This window comes from Spermophilus citellus (assembly GCF_964194105.1).
Source record: "Spermophilus citellus genome assembly, chromosome: 1".
Lineage (NCBI taxonomy): Eukaryota > Metazoa > Chordata > Mammalia > Rodentia > Sciuridae > Spermophilus > Spermophilus citellus.
In genome coordinates this window covers 157,845,272-157,865,946 of record NC_138182.1, presented here as the reverse complement: position 1 = coordinate 157,865,946, position 20,675 = coordinate 157,845,272, and the positions used below count along the sequence as shown (strand labels likewise).

Sequence of the window (20,675 nt, the reverse complement as noted above, 5' to 3'; positions counted from 1 at the left end):
TGCACTGGCTTCTTCCTTGCTTCTTGACAATGCGATGTCCCATTTACTCCAAAATGTTTTTCAACCTTTCCCTCACACATAGAAAAAGATGTTACACCTCTACTGGACAGAAGGACCCATAGCCAGTTGTGAAATTTTTGTTATAAAACATTTAATGTTAACCTACAATACAATGTAAACCTTTATGAAAAAAATTTTAAGTACACTAGATTTTTTCAGGAAATTATCGCGTAACTATTCAGCTGCAGTACAAGTTGGGGCACTGCATCCTTTGTGGATGGATTTCCCATTGCTGCGTTCCTTACAAATTCTTAAAAAAAAAAAAAAAAAAGTTGTAAGGTGGAGCCCCTTGTTCAAGCACCAGGTGATAATACTCCCCTGACTTTGTATTCTGGGAGTTACCACTCTTCATTTTCTGAAACTCTTTCCTTGGCCTTGGCACGGTTAACAATTTTCATAGTGACTGCTTAGTTGATTCCAGGTTCTTTTTTATTTTTTTAAAGAGAGAGTCTCCTTCTGCCATTCCTTCTCTAAATCTCATGGTAGAGGCAAGCAAGGAGAAATATTTGCTGCAGGAAATTCTGCACAAGTGGAAGAAAAGACCAGAAGGATCCCACCAGGCTGCAAAAATTCAATGACCCCAATAGGTGTCTTTGCTTGATCGTGTTCCATGGTTATTCAGCTGTATCTACAACTTCAGTTTTGAGAGTGCAGAACAAAACTTCAAACAAGTGTTTTCTTCAGTTGATGACTTGCCATTTGAAATATCCCAGAAGTGATATGGAAATAAGCAAACGCTTGTAGCTCACCAGCACCTCAGCCTTTTCTCCCTTGCAGGTCCCATCAAGCTCCCGGAGGTCCTTGGGAGTAACAGATTGTACAGGCATTAAGTGATAAAATGTGCAGCCCATATTCCACCTACAAGGAAAGGAAATGACATCCAGGCGGCAATAGTAGGGGCAGCAAGGAGGCAGGCACAGGGTCTAAAAGGGACTAGATAGGGGCATGTGCTTCTGCTGAAGCTTCTTGAAACCTACAGTAAATTGGCAGGCTGTCCCAAGAGTTGTATTGATAGAGGGACCTTGTCTTAATTTTCTGGCATCTGACCTCCTTTACTAAACAGTTATCAAAGAAAGGCAAGAGGCATAAAGTGCACATTTTAGAATGAGACTGAGAAAAAAATAACTTCCCCAAGGAGATGTGGGCAAAATACTTACATTGTACACCCAGCCTAATGAAGGTCCTTCACACCCTCCCATGTGCTGCCAGGGAAACAGCTGTGAACTACAAACAGAGAGGGAGGCTCTGAGTGGAGAAATTCCTCTTTGCATGGTTGTCAATGAGCACACTTCATCCAAGGTTGAGTGGAGAACATCATTCATCTGATGTCCACTCCAGACACATTTTGAGAATTTGTGAGGGGGTAGTTTTCCACCCATCTGGCTCTGGGACAGCAGGAAACCAAGTGGAAGGATGATAGGCAGGTAGGAACAGAACTACTTTCCCTACAGATGGTGTTCTAGATTCCTGTATCAAGGTCACTGGAGAATTCTCACACTACCCAGGTATTATGGATGAGGTACCTCCCTCAGTCCCATGGTGTTTACTTCAACAAACCTGCAGAGGGCTGAGAGAACAGTAAGCCTATTACTACTAGTAAAGAAAGTGGTCCTTAGGTAGATATGTCGTCTCCAAAGGCTTCCTCTGTTGATAAACTAGAACCTATCTATCAAGTCGTACTTTAAACCTGACCTGAAGCCCTGCCCTTCACAGCATGCTAGCAACCATAGGACTTCTGAAGGCTTCCATGTGTAAGCCTGCACCCATGTACCCATTATCATAAACTCAACCACAGACAAGACATCCAGGGGTGGTGGTGGGGGGAACTATTACTTCAATACAGCAATAGAGGGAGAGGATACGACCGCCTCCAGCTGGTAGCTACATCAGAAAGTGATCTGTGCCTTTCAACAGCTTACAAAGGCTGGGAGTCCAGTCTTGTTTCTCTTCAGGACCTCTCCTCTGGTTCCATACTTAAAATACACTTCCACTGACAGGCAGGGCACTCTCATGTGGTTCTGCTGGCTCCACAGCAGGCCATGTCAGTGCTTGGGAAGGCACCACGCTTGGCAATTCAGAAAAGCTGGGAGAAGCAGCATGCAATGTCAGAAGAGGAATGAAGAGCTGCTATCCTTTGGTTCGGATCCTTCACCACCACCTGGTACAGATCCAAGGCAAAGCTGCAGTTGTATGTAAAGGTGAACGTTCACCACACACATGGGTGTAATCTGTACATATATGGCCTTTGTGGGGCTACAGATTCCTCTATTCCTCCAAGTGGGGTGGTTAGGTGGTAAGAAAGGACGGCAAGAGCTGGACCAAAATGGGACCTCTCTGGGAACATGAGAGGGGCAATAGCAGAAATAAGCACAAACCAGCCCGGGGCACCTTTATTACACTATTATGGGCTAAAGGATCCCAGGGCATAAACTCATGTTTAAGAATTGGTTCTTTATCAAACAATGTTAAGGAAAAGAAATACACCTATGTCAGCCTCAATCCTTTGGTCATTACAAAGCAAGAGAAACAAAGTTATACATAAACTGTGGCAGTTCAAGGAACATCTCTGTTCTGTGCTTTCTCTTCCCTCTCTTCTCCAGAGGTGGAAGAAGCAAGTCTTCAGGAGATGCTGCTGTAGCTGGTTGTTAGAGGTTTTTCACTTTTATTTTCCATAAAAGCAAGAATGAATGGAAACTAGTGGGAATGTCCCCTTCCCCAGTTGGGACAATGGACGGGTTGGAGGTGAAGAGTCTCCATTCACTTGGAAGATGCATGGTATGGAGGCCATAGGGATGGGTGAGTTTGCCAAGTGGGTACGTTCACTGCTAACCTCGTGCACACACACAGGTTGTGACTCTTGCAGGCAGCATGGTTTCTGATCCTTCCTTAGGATGCAGCAGTCTTTTAAAAAAAATATTGTATTATAATAATAATAATATGAATTACTCTCTTTTTTTGTTTTCTCCATTTCTTTTAGGGATTAGGGTAGGAGGGGGAGAGGAAGAAAAAGTGTCATTCGTCTGTTAGGTCCTGAACAAAGAGAACTTCTGTATGGCTGAGTCCCGCCTCCTGCAGTGTAGGAGGGGTGGGCCATTCATCTGAAGGAACACAGGGCAGTACCCGCCTGGGAAAATTGGCTTCAATCTGAAACTTTTCAGGGCTTTCCTTCAAGGAGAATAAGAAGTCGTGGATTACCTGCAGAAGTCATATAGAAAAAGAATGATAGTGAGAAAAAGAGATGCATGCACCACTATAAAGTCAAATGTCACCCAACTCTTCCTAAGATGATTATGGGACATGAAGCAGTCATATTACACTGGAATTTTCAGGTGTTCCCATTTACCAGAACAAATATGTGGGGTAGTCCTTTAAAAAGAAATCACCCAAGATCAATATTAGTCCTACTCTGAATTGATTCATCTGTTAAAAAAAAAAAAAACACTTTAAAATAATCACAAAGTTACAAAAAATCTGGATGTGTAGGATATAGAATTTTTTTTTTCTTTGAACCAGGTCTGAGTGAGCTGCCAACCTGATGTCTCATCACCCCAAAATTCTTGAAGGTATGTATGTTTTACAAACAGGACAACATTCTACATGATGACAATACTGCCTTCAAAATCAGGAAATCTAGGGGCCAAGGTTGTGGCTCAGTGGGCACAGTGCTTGCCTAGCATGCATGAGGCACCGAGTTTGATCCCCGGCACCACATAAATATAGACAAATAGAATAAAGGTATAAAAAAAAATCAGGAAATCTAATTGACAAATTATTACCATAATACAATATATCCCTCAGTATTCATGGGAGATTGGTTCCAGGACCCCATTGTGGATACCAAAATCCCCAGATGCTCAAGTCCCTTATATAAAATGAATAACCTTAACTCATTTTTGGATTGCTTATCGTATCTAACAATGTAAATGCTATATGTTGTTTATCTTCTGTATTGTTTAGAGAATAAATAATGACATTACATTTTTGATCTGTGTTGTTTGAATCCATAGATGCAAAACTCACAGATAGGGAGGGTTGGACTATATTACATTATTTGGGCCCCACTTAAGTTTTGCCAATTGTCTTTTCTAGCAAAAATGATCTAGTTTAGAACTGTTACATTTGTCATGACTCTTAAATCTCCTTTAGTTCAGAAGAAATCATTCAATTTGTATATAAAGTATGGTCAAATATTTTTCAGAATGTCTTTTAGTTTGTCTGATATTTATTTATAATCAAATTCAGGTTGTGCATCCTTGATAGGAGTATTTCAGAAATGATGCTACACTCTATTCAATGTACCCTATTCGATTGGAACACATTTTTAATTTGTTTCATTATCTATGATGTTCATTTTGATTATCTGTTTCAGTTGGTGTCTGCCAGGTCTCTCCACTGAAGTTATGCTTTTTCTTCAGTTAGGATATATTTTGGGGATAGGATATATTTCTATTTCTATCAAACACTCTGAAACTATGAAGATATTCTGTTCCTTAAACATTTACATTTATTTGTAGCAATACAAATTTCTGTTTTCCTATTTTACTCAATAGGTTATAATGTTACAATCATTATTTTAATGTTCAAACTACTCCAGATACAGTCACCATGAATGGCTGCCTTCAGTGTCTAACATGTCATCAATTTCTGAACAATTCCTTGCTTGCAGGGTCAAGATGTTCTAGGATAATCTTTTATATTCCTTGTCCAAGTCCTGGAATCAGGCATGTCCTCCAGAGAGATCTAGTTCTTCTTTGTGGTGCTAGAGATTGAGTGAGTCCAGGACCTCATGCATGCTAGGCAAGTGCTCTACAACAGAATGTCATCTCCAGCCCTGTTTTCTTAATGGACAATGGTATTCAAACGCCAAGATCTTGGTGCTGAGTATGCTCATTTTGAATGGGAGGTGCTGTTTCTAGGCACTCACTATGGAGAATATGCCTATGTATGTATGGATAAACATATATACAAACTCCCACATCTAGTACATGTGTGTATAAAACCAAAACTTTAAATCTGTAAATCTATGACTTTCTATGTATATTCTTACTATGTTCAGATTTTTAGACACCAACCTGAGCTATCTGGACTCAGATTTGAGTTGCCATTCATGTAAACACACTCTTTAACCTGATCAAGATTTGACATTTGGGCTGGGGTTGTGGCTAAGTGGTAGAGTGTTTGCCTAGCACATGTGAGGCACTGGATTTGATCCTAAGCACCACATAAAATAAATAAAAGGTACTGTGCCCACAAATAAATAAATAAATAAGAATAAAATTTAAAAAGGGCTGGGGGGCTGAAGTTGTGGCTCAATGGCATATGTGAGGCCCTGGGTTTGATCCTTGGCACTGCATATAAATGAATTAATCAAATAAAAAAATCCACTGACAACTATAAAATATTAAAAAAAAAAAAAGACTTAAAAAAGAAAAGTAAAAGGGCTGGGGATATAGCTCAACGGTGTAGCATCTGCCTAGCATGTGTAAGGCCCTGGGGGAAATGTGACACTCTTACATGGACTTCCCTCTGTGGGAAGGGATTCCTCACCCTGTTCTGGCTCTGAGAAGCTACAGGTAAACATTTAGTGCAAAGTGGGCAATTAGCAGAACTCAGACTGCTAAAACTTAAAGTGTGAACAATATGCTTGTATATAGGCCATGGTTATTTCTCCCTATCTCTTAATGCCCACAATAAGAACAGGTTGTCTCCATCATGCTTCTATTTCTATCAAAGACTCTGTGTTGTGAATTGCGTTACTTTGTTTCAGGTCAACCCTCAAAATGAGGAACACACCATTCAAATTATCCTTCCTTTTGTTTTGTAAGAATATATTTTCTCCAGGCGGGGCTGGGGTTGTGGCTCAGCAGTAGAGCACTCGCCTTGCACTTGCAAGACCCTGGGGTCGATCTTCAGCACCGCATACCAAAATAAACAAGTGGGGGCTGGGGATGTGGCTCAAGTGGTAGCGCGCTTGCCTGGCATGAGTGCGGCCCGGGTTCAATCCTTAGCACCACATACAAACAAAGATGTTGTGTCTGCCGATAACTAAAAAAAAATTAATATTAAAATTCTCTCTCTCTCTTAAAAAAAATAAAAATAAACAAGTGAAACAAAGGTGTTGTGTCCAACTACAACTAAAAAATAAATATTAAAAAAAAAAAAAAAAAAAGAATAGGGCCTGGGGATGTGGCTCAAGCGGTAGCGCGCTCGCCTGGCATGCGTGCGGCCTGGGTTCGATTCTCAGCACCACATACAAACAAAGATGTTGTGTCCGTCGATAACTAAAAAATAAATATTAAAAATTCTCTCTCTCTCTTTCTCTCTCTCCCTCTCTTTAAAAAAAAAGAATATATTTTCTTTTTGTTCTACCTCTCAGAACAATGAATTTTCTTGGCTTATTCCCTTCTGCATGAAGCAGTCTTTCTCTCCTTTGTCTTCAATTCTTCAGAGAATTTTAAGAAGCTACATTTTTAGAATTTATGGATTAAATCTATTTATCCCTTATCTAATGACTTTATAAACTTGTCATATTTTAGTCCATCAACTTCAAGCATTTTCTGATTCTTTGCAATCTCCATTAATACTAACTCTCATTTTCTTTTCTTCTTTTTTTTTTAATCTTTAATTTTCGGCGGATACAACATCTTTGTTTGTATGTGGTGCTGAGGATCGAACTCGGGCCGCACGCATGCCAGGCGAGCGTGCTACCGCTTGAGCCACATTCCCAGCCCCTCCCATTTTCTTAAGATGCATCAGTTAGATTTACATCAAGTATTCTTGGTATAAACCCCAAACAGGTTTCATCTAAGGGTAAAATAATATATATATATTTTTCCTGGTGCTGGGGACGGAACCCAGGGCCCCATGCATGCTAAGCGAATGCTCTACCAGTGAGCCACATCCCCAACCCTGAAATAATACTTTGTATATCAATTATTGCTTGAGACTATCCAATATTCTTATAAAACTGGCATGTTTTCACTTACCAATGAAAAGAGCTGACACCACCAATAAACATGTCACCACATTATGTCCCTTTTAGTTTATAATGGACAGAAAGATGAGTGTGTGGCTGAATATAAACTGGATCTCTTTTATACACATTTAAGAGAAAGCCAGATGCCACTTTTCTGCCCACTCATGGAATTTAGAGATTTTATCCTTTTTCATTTTAGCATTTTACCACTATCAAGAGCTGAGCATCATGTGCAAATGTGTCATTCCCTGATATTATATGTGGAGATCCGAGCTGATAAGAAAATGACACAAGATCTAAAGAGCACTGAAACACTCTAAATCATTATCTGGTTATATGTTGTTATGTCTGTGAATGTTAAATTCCAGGCCAGAATCAGCACTGCACTTCTCCTCCTTTATACTTTCTTTCTCCCTCTGCAAGCCCAATTTAAAATCAAACATTTCTTTCAGCCTCAGCTGGTTATGATGTTCTTTTTCTTTTTGGTACTGAGGATTGAACCCAGGATGTTTTACCACTAAATTATATCCTATTATTTTTTTATTTGGGGACAGAATCTCAATATTAACTGCTTAGGGCTTTGCTAAGTTGCTGAGGCTGGCTTCAAACCTATGATTCTCCGGCTTTACTCAGCCTCCTGAGTCACAGGGATTACAGATGTGCACACCAGGCCTAGCAGGGTGGTCTTTTTTAAGAAACATCTTTTAGGGAGAAACCTATTTATAAGTCTTTAGTTGAAAAGAGCTCCCAAAGGAAATACTGAAGACTGATATTGGCCAAATTATATTATGTGCATGTATGAATATGTAACAACAAATTCCACCACTATGTACAACTATAATGCAGCAATAAAAAAAATATGGAAAAAAGAAATAATTGGTTCCCCTTTAATCACAGGCCTATTCTTATTCTGTTCCACAATTTTTTGGGGTGTGGGGGTGGGGAGTGCTGGAGATTGAACCCAGGACCTTGTGCATGCGAGGCAAGCACTCTACCAACTGAGCTATATCCCCAGCCCACATTCCACAATTTAAAAAATAATAATAATTTTAGTTGTATACAGACACAATATCTTTATTTTATTTATTTACTTTTATGTGATGCTGAGGATTGAACCCAGTGCCTCACATATGTTAGGCAAGTGCTCTACCACTGAGCTACAAAAGCACAGCCCATGTACCACAGTTTTAATAGATCTTTTTTCTCTAAAAGAGTAAATTGTGGTTTTTTATATACAGTTTTATCTGAGCTTTGCGGCTAGAAATTCCATAGAGCTCAGATGTACAAACTGTGAAACTTAGTAATACAAGCTAAAATCCACATGTCCACGTAAACATGTAACTTGAGCAAGCAACTTAGTAATATTACTATACCAATTTAACCAATGAAGGAATTTAGGCTAGATATGTATCGCAACTAAAGAAATATATCTAGTAACTCTGGTAATATGACAGTTTGGTTCTCTTTTAACTACTTACCTAAGGAAATAACAATAACAAATATGGATTCAAAGAAATAAGGAGCCTCAGGAAGTGGGGCTTCTTATATGATAAGAAGGGCATAAAGGGAGAGATAAAGGCACCTGAACTACTTATATTCAGATATGTAATTCAGTGATTCTTAGGTCACTAAAGACAAAGCTTTCTCTAAACAACCAGGAGTTCTGAAGTCAATACTGAAAGAGAACCTGGAAGAACCTCAAAGACATGGAAGAACATGGCCTTCTTTTTTTTTTTTTTTTGTTTAGCAGAGTTCAAACATTATAATGAAAGAAAACCTTTAAAAAAAAAAAGCTTTGAGCTCAGGCTGGGGTTGTAGCTCAGTGGTAGAATGCTTGTCTCGAAAGCGTGAGACACTGGGTTTGATTTTTAAAGATAAAAAAAAAAAAAAGTGCTTTGAGCTGATAGCCAGAAAAGAAGAAATCTTCCTGGTGTTTTCTGATGTCACACCCCTTCTCTTGTTTCTTTCCCTGTTCATCAGAGCTGAAGATATACTAATAACACTCTCAGAAGGTTATGTAGAGGCTCAATGGTAGAGTGCTTGCCTAGCATGCACAAAGCCCTGGGTTCAATCCCCAGCACTGCAAAGTACAGAAACAAACAAAACAAAATAGAACAAAAACAAATAAGGAATTAAGGCTATAAAAGCTTCTAGACCTATGGCCCAGATGTCAGAAACACTTCAACCCACTTAAGTGATGCTTACTGTTAGAGACTGTGAAAAGTGGAATCGTCTCTCTACTCGAGAATCATTGGGTAATTTGAAAATTATCTTGACACTTTCAGGGTCATCTGGGGAAGGCTCAGGAGGCAGGCACTCCAACTTCCTTTCCTTTTCCTCCTGTAAGTTCTGTAGAGACAAAAGCAAAGGTGAATATAGCTCAACTACAGAAACAGGATCATGTAGGTTTATTATGCGCTCAGAAGAAAAACTAATAACTAATTACTCTCAGAAAAACCCCTGGCAAGAGACAAGAAACAACTATTGCATCACATATGTTATTTACTGACCATGTTCAGGTATTAGACTATTTGAGGAAAAGGGTAATGGCTAAAAGACCCTGGCTATAACAAGTACATTACTGAAATGTGTTATCAGCTTACACTAGTACTAAGAATGAATAAGGTCAAAAAATTATAAATCACCCATAATTACCACATAATTTTTCCTTTCATGTTTTCTTTTTCACATTTTTTCCACCTTTTTTTTTTTTTTAATTTCTCTAAGTTCTCCAGGCTGGCCTTGAACTTAAGATCCTTCTGCCTCAGCTTCCCAAGTAGCTGGAATTGCTGGTGTGTGTCAACACCAGGTTCCTTTCACACTTAAGCAATCTCAGTAGTTTGGGAATCACAGAGAACAGAGGCATGCTCCATCACCTGTCGCCTTCTCTCTTCTGCCAGCTTCTGCTGTTGCACCTCCTCCTCCTTCCGCCGCTTCCGCTCCCGTTCCTCCCTTTTCTTCCTTTCTTTCTCCTGGTCAGCCCTGAGAGAGGCCAAATAGGCCTCATCCTGCTGTTGTCTCAGCACCTGGGTCTGGTTCCTTTCTTCCCTATGAACAGATCAAAAGTATAAAAAGGAAAACAGCAATTTCACATAGCTCTGTGTTTACATTCCCCCCTCCTCGCCCCTCTTTTTGTGTGTGGCATTCAGGATTAAACCCAGAGTTTCATGCAGTACTGAGTCATATCCCCAGACCTCTGTGAATTTTTATGTTGAAAATTTGAAACAGGGTGAAAATGTTGATCCTCTGAAGGATTTTAAAAGCAGAGAATGGCAGAATCTGAAAGAGCCATCTCTTTCCTCAGTATAAGTTAGCAGGAAAAGAAATTATAAGCTTCCCTCTCAATTTTTAACTTTTAAAATAAAAGCTTATCCTTTATCATAACATTATTATTATTATTATTTTGAAATAATCATCAATACTGTATTTTATAAATACCCTTCTAAATTACTGCACTATTGTATACATAGCACTTGGCTCATACATACATCATAAAAGATTTGAAAAAGGTGGAAACATTATTCAGAATTCTACTAACCACATAACAACCACTATCACACCACCCCCATGACCAAAAATGAATTCCACTAAAAACATAAAATATCATAACAATTTGGTGTATATCCTATTTTTTCACATAGCACAAATATTTAGCCAATCAAAATGGTTGAATAAATACACATTCTTGTTTTATACTTTCTTCCCTTTTTTTTTCCTTCCAGTACTGGGGACTGTATCCAGGGACACAGTACCACTGAACTACATTCCCAGCACTTTTCTTTTTTTTTTTTAGAGAGTGAGAGAGTGAGAGAGGAGAGGGAGAGAGAGGGAGGGAGGGAGGGAGGGAGAGAGAGAGAGAGAGAGAGAGAGAGAGAGAGAGAGAGAGAGAGAGAGAATTTCTTTTTTTTTTTTAATATTTTTATTTTATCAGGGTCTAAGTTGCCCAGGCTGGCCTCAAACTTGCAATCCTGCCTCAGCCTCCTGAATTGCTGGGATTACAAGTAAGTACCACCATGCCCGGCTCACAATACTCATTCCTGAGGATAAAGCCCTATATTTTGATTTATACCTCTAAGAACAGATGAAATGATGTAGAGTAATTCAGGTCAAAACATGCAAACATCTTGACCCCAATTAGGGAGCACTATTAAAATTGCTTAAGAGAAGGGAAAAAGGGTTTGTGGAGTCCCAGGTCAGTCCTCCAGATACACAAACTGATCTCTTCCTTTCAGAAAGTCTCTCATACCTTTCTAAGCGTTCTGACACCAGGTATGTCTGGTTTGCATCCATAATAAATGTTAGCTGGTTAATGAGGTCATCGGGTTGAATGAGGCCCTCTAACCGTCCCACCACAGTCATTCTCCGATCCTTCAACATAATCATGGCCAGGAATGGATAGGTATTCTCTCGTAAAGCCTGTGAGACTGATAGAAACATCCAAGAGATTAAGGGGAGAACTTGGGGATAAAACAAATCACCTCTCAAATTTTCCATAAAGGGAGAGAGAAAACTGCTTTAATCCCAGTTGAGATAAATGGGAAATAACATTCATCTCTGCTTCTCTTTTCCCTTCCTAGACATTTTTTGTTTGTTTGTTTTTTAATATCAGGGATTGAACTCAGGGGCACTTAACTACTGAGCCACATCCCCGGCCCTATTATTTTGTATTTAGAGACAGGATCTCACTGAGTTGATTAGCACCTCACTTTTGCTGAGGCTGGTTTTGAATTTGAGGTCCTCCTGCCTCAGCCTCCCAAGGCACGGGGATCACAACCGTGCCCAGCTCCCTTCCTAGATTCTTAATCTTTTCTCTTTAGGGGTGTGGGGGGGTGGGAGGTTACCAGGATGGAATTCTGGGGTAGTTGACCACTGAGCCACATCCCCAGCCCTATTTTTGTATTTTGAGACAGGGTCTCACTGAGTTGCTTAGGGCCTCACTTTTGCTGAGGCTGGCTTTGAACTTGTGATCCTCCTGCCTCAGCCTCTGAGCTGCTGGGATTATAGGTTTATGCCACCTCGCCCAGCTCTCTTTGTTATATTTTTGAATCCCCACACCTAGGTGCTTAATTAGAATAGGACAGGCTTTCCAGGGGTGTAGTTAGTATATTGCAGACTTCAAAGACAATATCTTCCTAATGATAGGAAAAGGATCTATAAAAAAATCTTTGTACTGTTTAGCATAGTTCACCCTAGGGGTCAAGCCTAAAAGGGGACAAGTTTACAAGTCTCACCTAGCCTGATGCTACTGGCGATGATTCTCAACATCATCTTCTATCTTTTCTTTTTCTTGCTTAATTTCCTTCCTTATTACTTTCCTTTGGTCTAAAAAGGCTACCTGTTCTGCTCCAAAGGAGAAAGAAAGATGGTCTCCAAATAACCAAAATTTGACCATAATGGAGTTCCATTTTCCTTATAAGAAGGGATTTTATAAATCTCTATAAAAAGTGTCCTTAGTTTCTTCTCTTCATCTCCACTACCAGCCTCACAAAGCCATGTTAGAATGGCAAAATGTATGCTGCAGGAACATATCAGATGTTTAAGACATAATTAGGGAGTAAAAAGATTCAGATTCCAGGATGCAAAGAAAACACCTGCTGCATCTTTGGTTCTTAAGATCAGCATAATGCCTGACATGCTATCACACACTCAGGGCTGCTGGAGACAAGGAGCTACAGAACAATGCCTTTTTCTTCACTGGATGTCTTCATATCTTCTAATGACTTCTAAAAATATTTATCTCCAATTAAGAGTTACTGTCAGCAAAGACCTGAGCTTCCTAAGTCCATATCAGCACTCAGGGTACTCAAACAGCTAACTCACTATGCAAGAAGCTCTGTTAAAATTGCTGATGAGGAGAATAAATCTTCAATAAAAATACCATTGAGATTAAAGTGCAAATTGATAGCTAAGGCTCATTTTTAAAAATAAAAGTCTCTGGCAATGGTTAACTGTAAAGAATGAAAGTCTGTCAGACCTGATCTTGCTCCAAAACTTATTAACTATGTGATCTCAAGCCTGTGGCTTAAACTCTCTGAGACCGTTTCCTAAGCCACAAAGTAGAAGTAATACAATCCTCTCATGATTGCTAAGAAGATTAAATAACATAATATAAAAACCACATCTAGTACAGTGTCTACCACAGAACAGTCATGTTACAAATGACATGGTGTGTCTTTCAAGACCTTGGCAAAGATACCCCAATAAGCTCAATAAGGCAAAAGAAACACAACTTACCCCTATATCCCTCAGGCTTGTTTGTAGAACATGCCCAGAACAGCATTCTCGTATTTATTAGTGAAATAACTTCAGGTGCACAGAGAGTATTGCTATGGAAAAGGATGAAAAGAAGTAAGAACAACTTGTTGACTATAAACTGTCAGCAGAAAGGTCAGAAAAGAGAAAGAAAACAATTAATTAACTTACCGACAGAACTCATCAGAGTCCTGGTGGTCATCTCCATGAAGATAAACCAAAAGAAAGCGAAGCTCCCGCTTGGCATCATTAAGTGCCTATAAGAAAAAGAAGATCACTAATTATTATAAAAACAGTGCCCTGATCTTTTACTGAGGCTAAGGGTCCTAACATATACACTACAAACATATGAAAAAAAGAAAAATAAGGAAAAAATGTGAGCAAGAAACCTAAAAAGATCCTGGGCTCCTACCTTTGCATCCCTGGTATTTTTCTCCCCATAAAAAGTCCATACTAATAAGTTTTAATAAAAAGGTTTTAGAGTTGTTAGGATTTAAATTGTATCAAGCACATGAAAGTAGACAAGCTGACATACAAAGGTTCCCTACAAATCACAGAAAAGCCAGCTGTTCCACAGTCTAAAGAAAAAACAGGAGAATCTGACCAGGTGAAAAGGGAGGTGAGACCTGTCACTTCACAGCTATAAATAACATCCTTGGGGAAAAAAAAAACAAAAAACCTGCGAAGATGACCCTGATCATAGGCCACATAACAAGCAGGAATGAAGGATTATGGGACCCAAAGTCATTCTAAGGAGCACAGGATTTAAAAGATTCTCAAAGTTAAGGCTAGTGTCCAAGAGTCTTGTTTATACTTTTGCATGTGTTTACTTCTGAGCACCATTTACTTTAATTATTTTCTGAATGGCCAATGGTGGTCTACCCCTAGGATCACAGCAAAGAGGGTACATGAGAGGTGCCCATCTTTTTCATCCCTGTGTCTCCAGCATTCAGCACAGGGCCTTAATGCCATTAGTAGATGCTTGCTGCTGATTGGCTGCAGTGGTAGCAGCCAGCAAGGTGAATAACTGTGAGAAAAAGCAGATGTGGGAAAAATCAAAGCAGAAGCAAGGAGAAGCAGTTTTCTCTTTCTCTAGATAGATTCAGGAATTCTAAAGGCTGCAGAATAAAACTACCCTTTTGCCAATATCCACAGTCTTAATTTCTCTGACCAACTAGACAAATGCCTAACATGCAGAGAACTCCAAAGTTTTCCTCCCCTTGGAGGTGATAGTCAGAGGTCTATGTGGCTTAGGATAAATGAGATGAGCTATCCTGAATCTAAGACTTATAACTTTATTCAATTCTGTAAGGGGTCAAAAAAGATTTAGCCTTTGCATTCAAGCCATGTACAGTCTGGTAAAGGATATAAGACATGAACTCAAATAATTATAAGGAGGAAGTGGAAAATACTATAAATTTTAAAAGGGCAGAGGGAGAACAAAAGGAGAAATTAATATTTTAGACTACAAGGTAGAGCAGAACAGAACACAATAATTAGAATGGTTAGAAAGGGGAATGACATGAGCTGGTTGAAGATGGGCAAGATTTCAATTAGCCAAAATGTGAGGAAGGCATTCCATGTGGAGGGAATAGCAAAAGCAAAGGCACAGAGGTAGGAAAGTATAGTGTGTGTTGAGGGAAGGGTTTGGCCGGAACGTAGAATATAGGAAAATAAGTTATGCAAAAAGACCTCAAAAGAACATTGGAATTAGATCAAAGAGGGCCCAGCTAAAAGGTACAGTTTTTTTTTTTTTTTTTTGTTTTTTGTTTTCTTTCCCTGTAAGCAGTGAAGAGCTATTTAAGATTTTAGAGTAAAAGACATGATCAGTGCTGGGCTATGCTTTCCTTTGAGGACAGAATTATATCAGTAAGTTGGCATCTACATGGTTTGTGGCACTGACCTGGCTGTACGTTCCCTGGTAGAAGACAGGGTGTGCCCTCCCATATTTCTCTTCAAAAGAGTGCATAAATGAAACAATGTCCCCAACGGGGTCAGTGACCCGGCTGCGAGGGTCAGGCCGTATAAAACGAAGAGCAAACCTGGGAAAGAAGGAATAAATAATCACATGAATCCAGGTTACTGTAGTGCATATGGAGTGGGCCGGTTTGTACAGTTTCCTACAACAGAGGCATGGCAGCAAAGGGAGGTGAATGGTCTAAGTGGATCATCAAACCTGGGAGTAGAATCTGGCTCAAAAGCCATAAAGCTGCAAGTGTTGTTCCATGGCCTGTTCAAGAAGAATGCAAACTACTAGGATTATAAATACCAACATTGGCCTAAACAAATGACTGGAGTGCTTTCTGCAGAAAAATTGAGAACCAGAAGGGGTGGAAAAGGAAGATACTATGGTAAAAAAAGACTAGGGGTCAGGCCATGCTCCAGACACTGTTTAATAGAGTAGCACTGACCATTAGCCACTATGGCTATCCTAAATTTAAATGTTATTAAGTCAAAACAATTAAAAATTCAATGCCTCAGTCAGACATGCCACATTTCAAGTGCTTAACAGCCATGTGGTCAGTAGCTTCCATACTGAACAGTGCAGAGATAGAATGATTCCATCATCACAGAAAGTTCTACTAGACAGTGCTAATCTAGAACAGACACCTCTTTCTATTTGTCCTATTTGCCCCTCTCTCTTGTTTCTGTTCTCCTGGTATTTTGGATTTTTGTTCAAATTCCAAAGCAATTCAAATTATGGACTGAGACTTCAATCCTGAACTTTTTGTGATTTACTTGTTCTTCAAAGGGGCAAGTAAATTTGGCTTGATAATTTATGGTTGATATGTCCATGAAGGAAGATTTTTTAAAATAATCCACGATATACTGAGAGATTTATAGTATGGGTAGCTACTGTAAAGTTAAGGATGCATTACCTGATGGTAACACACATCTATTCCTAAAGAGCCCATTCTATTTGTATAGCACCATTTCTTTATGCTTCAAGCTTCCATAGAAGGCAATGGGGCAGGGGCCAATGTGCTACACAACATAAACAAGTTGCCTGGATGATACAGCTGCATTAAAATTAGTAACGCATGCCATGCATATTTTCCCAAAGAAAGCAAACAATAGTCATTTACTTGAACTTTCAGCACAGAAAAGGTGACTAAACTATGACAATTTCTTTATCAAATTCTAAGCCAATTCCTTCACCCCTCAACAAATCCCCCATGTGTATATAATTACACTAGATATTTTTCTGAATAATCAAACCAAATTCATTGACACAAACATTCCACAGAAAATAAGAAACACAAAATGTAATAAGTTGTGTATGTAAGAGAGTCATTAGAAATGTTGCATAAAATTGATATTGTCTACTTTCTCTGAAATACTTTAGGGTTATCTTTTTAAGCATTCAAAATTTGAGAAATGGATAAAGATTTTAACTTTTTTATTTCTCATCACAACACATTCCTACAGCCAACACAATTTAGGACAGAGTCTTCATTATGATTTTAAAGGTTTTAAATGTGCCCATTCCTACAAGGATGAAAAAGTACCAAGCAGGTAATTAATGGCCATTAAGAACTTTGCTAAAGCAAGGAAGCCATTAAGCAGACAGTCTCATAAAACACCAAGAGGCCAAGGTATTATCTGATCCTTAAATTTCTGTAGCTGCTAGGTCCTAACTTCTAGCCCATCACTTCCAGCTTCTGCTCCTTAGAGCAGAGCAAAGCCAACCCCATATTTGGAGGAAGGTAAAGGTTATACTGTATGCAAGGCACAGGTCACATTTCTAGCTCCACCTACTGGACTGAATATCCAAAACATGTTCGTTTCCCATATAGCTTAGGTGTGGCTCTAGACAGATACACCAAATCTGAAAGTCAGGCTCCACTCAGCATTTCCTAACCTTGGACCCTCTGTAGCCTCCAACATGAGCTCTTTGATTGTAACATGAAGGAAGCTAGAAGGTGAAGTTATGAAGCAAGTGAGTGTATATGCAAAAGGGATCCAGTGTCAGCATCCTAGAGATTGTCAGGGTAGAGGGAAATGTACATGACAGAGTGTCTAGAGAGATGCCACTATCGTAGGAGGAATCCAGGGCAAAGTAGGTGACCTCAGACAAGAGAATTTGTTGAGATTATGAGTAGTCAGATGGAGAAGCAGTTTAGGATAAAAGTTCCAAGGAGTGTGAAGTTAGGAGATAATGGTGGTTAGAAAGTAAAGGATGTGGGGATTAACTAGGAAATGTAGAAGTGACAAACATGGTGGAGGGAGAAAGGGGTGACCAATAAATGTAGGCAGATTGATTCTTGCAAACAGACGAGACTAACTTAAAACAATTCCATTATATAACATCTGCAACTATGCTTGAACAATTTAAAATATTTTAAACTACAGTAAAAGTTCAGGAAGAATATTCAATCTGATAACAAACTGGCAAGTCAAAATTGATAAAAGCATAAAATTTATGCTCATCTAAGCTTCAGTCCCAAGGTCTACACTGTTGTTATTAATACATAAATATAGAGGTACATACCTAAATATATCAAGTATCGTATAATAGGTAAACCGGAATGGAAGCATTATCAAGTAATAACCCCATCCAAGCAGCCCCTGAAATTCCAAAAACAAAGTTAGAGACTATTCTTCCAATCTCTAATAACTTACAAAATAGCTAGTTCAAATTTTTGCACTTTTTTATCCTTTCATGTGATTTCCCCCACTATGATACTCCTCTTCCCCTCTTCCTCATCACCTTCTCCTTGTGTGTTTGTGTGTGTGTGTCTGTGGCAGGGGATTTGGGGGGCATGCACGCATGTGCAGGGTACTAGGGATTAAAGCCAAGGCCTTGTGCATGCTAGGCAAGCACTATTTACAAAGAGCTGTGTCCCCAGCTCTTTTTAAATTTTCTTTTTGAGTCAGTGTCATTAAACTTAATGAGAGCCCAGGCTGGTCTTAAATTTGTTTTTTTTTTTTTTTTTTTTTTTTTAGAGAGAGTGGGGGAGAGAGAGAGAGAGAGAATTTTTTAATATTTATTTTTTAGTTATCGGCGGACACAACATCTTTGTTTGTATGTGGTGCTGAGGATCGAACCTGGGCCGCATGCATGCCAGGCGAGCACGCTACCGCTTGAGCCACATCCCCAGCCCCTGGTCTTAAACTTGTGATCCTCCTGCCTCAGCCCTCCAAGTAGCTGGCATTACAGGTATATGCCACATGCTGGGCTACCTTACTTTTTTTTTTTTAAACCTTGTCCTTCTCAAATGCTCCGGCCTTTGATCTCATTCCATTTAATACTATTGCTTTTCTTTTTTTTTTACCTGACTTTGTCTTAAATCTCCTTTAACACTCTTCCTGCAGCTACTTCCACTGGCTATCAAATTCAACCATAAGTTTGCCTCTCTAAATAATAATACTCATTCTTTTCTTTCTAGATATATATATATATATATATATATAGTATGTATATATATAGTATGTAGATATAGAAAGATCTACTTGGACATTTGTATGTAAATGATAAGTATATTACCACAATAACAAATCCTCATATGGCTGATAGGCTTAGTATTAATACTAAATATTAATATGATTATTACTGTTGTTATTATTAACTAGTAAACATACAGGGCTCTGTAGATTACAAAGCACTGCTCAGATATCATATTGTGCTAACCTGAGACAGCCAGGGAACTCTGGAGCCCCACAGTTGACATTAGGGTCTCAAATACCTAGTAAGCCTAAAGCAAGATAGAGAAACACTGGGCATACACAGAACTACTCTATGAGTTATATAATTCTTTAGGAATCTATACTCTTCTACCTCAGAATATCTTAAAACAAGTATGGTAGCTGCCCTCCTCTTTATCCACAGTTTTACTTTTTGCAGTTTCAGTTACCTATATAGTCAACCAAGATTTGAAGATATTAAATGGAAAATTCAGAAATAAAGAATTCATAAGTTTTAAAGTGCATGCTGTTCTTATTGTGATAAAAATCTCACTCTACCCTACTCCATCCCACCCAGGATATGAATTGCCCCTTTGTTCAGTGTACTGTACATTGTATCTACCCATTAGTCAATGAGTAGCCATCTTAATCATCAGATTAACTGTCAAGGTAATGCAGTGCTTGTGTTAAAGTAGCCCCTACTTTACTTGATAATAGCCCCAAAGCAAATTATTAGTGATGTTGCCAATCTGGATATGTCAAAAAAAATTAGAAGCTGTTTCCTTTAAGTAAAAAGGCATAAATAAGAAAGAGAAAAATATTCTATGCTGAGGTTGCTAAGGTATATGGTAAGAACAAATCTTTATTCATGAAATTGTGAAGGAAAAAAAAATCCATGCTAGTTTTGCTGTTGTACCACAAACTGCAAAATTTACTGCTGCAAGGAGTACAGCAGTTGCCTAGCATGTGTGAGGCCCCAAGTCTAATCCCCAGTACCACCAAAAAAAAAAAAAAAAAAAAAAAAAAAAAGAAGAAGAAAAAAGAGAAAGTTACATCCATAGTATGTGATAGGTGCTTAGGTAAGATGGAAAAGACAACAACCAGGGAGGCTAAGGCAAGAGGATCATCAAGTTTGAGGCCAGTTTCAGAAATTTAGCGAGACCCTGTCTCAAAATAAAAATAAAGGACTATGTGTAGTTCAGTGGTAGAGTACCCCTGGGTTCAATCCCCAGGAGCTCCCCCCGCAAAAAAGATGGAAGATGTTCAAGGTTTGGTACCATTGGTAGTTTTAGACATCTACTAGAGGTCTTGAAATCTATCCTTCAAGGATAATGATGAACTACTGTACTTAAACAGTACTGACTGTATTTATCTATTTAGACAGAGTTCTGCTATGTTGCCCAGACTGGCCTTGAACTCATGATCCTCCTGCCTAAACTCTAATTTTAAAACATCAAGTATTCTGCTGGGTATAGTGGCACACACCTGTAATCCCAGCTGAGGAAGGAGGATCCCAAGTTCAAGGCCAGCCTGGGCAACTTAAGTAAAAAATAAGAAGGACGGGGGATGGATGTAGCTCAGTGGTAAAGCACCCCTGGGTTTAATCTCTAGTACCAAAACCCAAAAACATATTAAAAAATATCAAGTACTCCACAAAAGTATGATGACAGAGTAAAGTCTACAGCTCCAAGGTTAAAGGGGATGCTTTCTTAGGATTCTGAATGCATGTGTAAGAAGTGGATGTAATCTCAAGAAAGAGAAATTCCAAGAAGTTCTATGGAGTTCATTATCAATAAATAAATATTTTATATATATATATATGACTTCCCTAACTAGACTGTTGAGAAATTAAAATTTGAAATGGGAATCCACCTCTAGACACCCCCCCCCCCAAATACCAGGTTACTGGAGCTCTTAAATGCCTGTCAAACTTAAGTGAAACTCCTCTTTGCTTATTAACCCTTCAATATTAACTTTGAAG

General features: G+C 38.9%; 1 protein-coding gene across 2 annotated transcripts in view; it reads right to left on the bottom strand.

The window, feature by feature from the left end:
- Positions 1-2,435: 2,435 nt before the first annotated feature.
- The window catches only part of FAF2 (Fas associated factor family member 2), a 62,324-nt gene continuing 44,084 nt past the window's right edge, over positions 2,436-20,675 (bottom strand). The window contains exons 4-11 of one of the 2 annotated variants that reach the window (XM_081307288.1): positions 17,781-17,857; positions 15,192-15,330; positions 13,460-13,545; positions 13,271-13,362; positions 11,283-11,460; positions 9,913-10,084; positions 9,242-9,385; positions 2,436-3,255 (exon numbers count right to left, since the gene is read on the bottom strand). In XM_081307288.1, coding sequence (XP_081163414.1) covers positions 3,073-3,255; positions 9,242-9,385; positions 9,913-10,084; positions 11,283-11,460; positions 13,271-13,362; positions 13,460-13,545; positions 15,192-15,330; positions 17,781-17,857 — 1,071 coding nt within the window. In that variant the 3' untranslated portion in view covers positions 2,436-3,072. The remainder of the gene's footprint in view (positions 3,256-9,241; positions 9,386-9,912; positions 10,085-11,282; positions 11,461-13,270; positions 13,363-13,459; positions 13,546-15,191; positions 15,331-17,780; positions 17,858-20,675) is intronic. The other variant, XM_081307289.1, reaches the window with a different exon arrangement.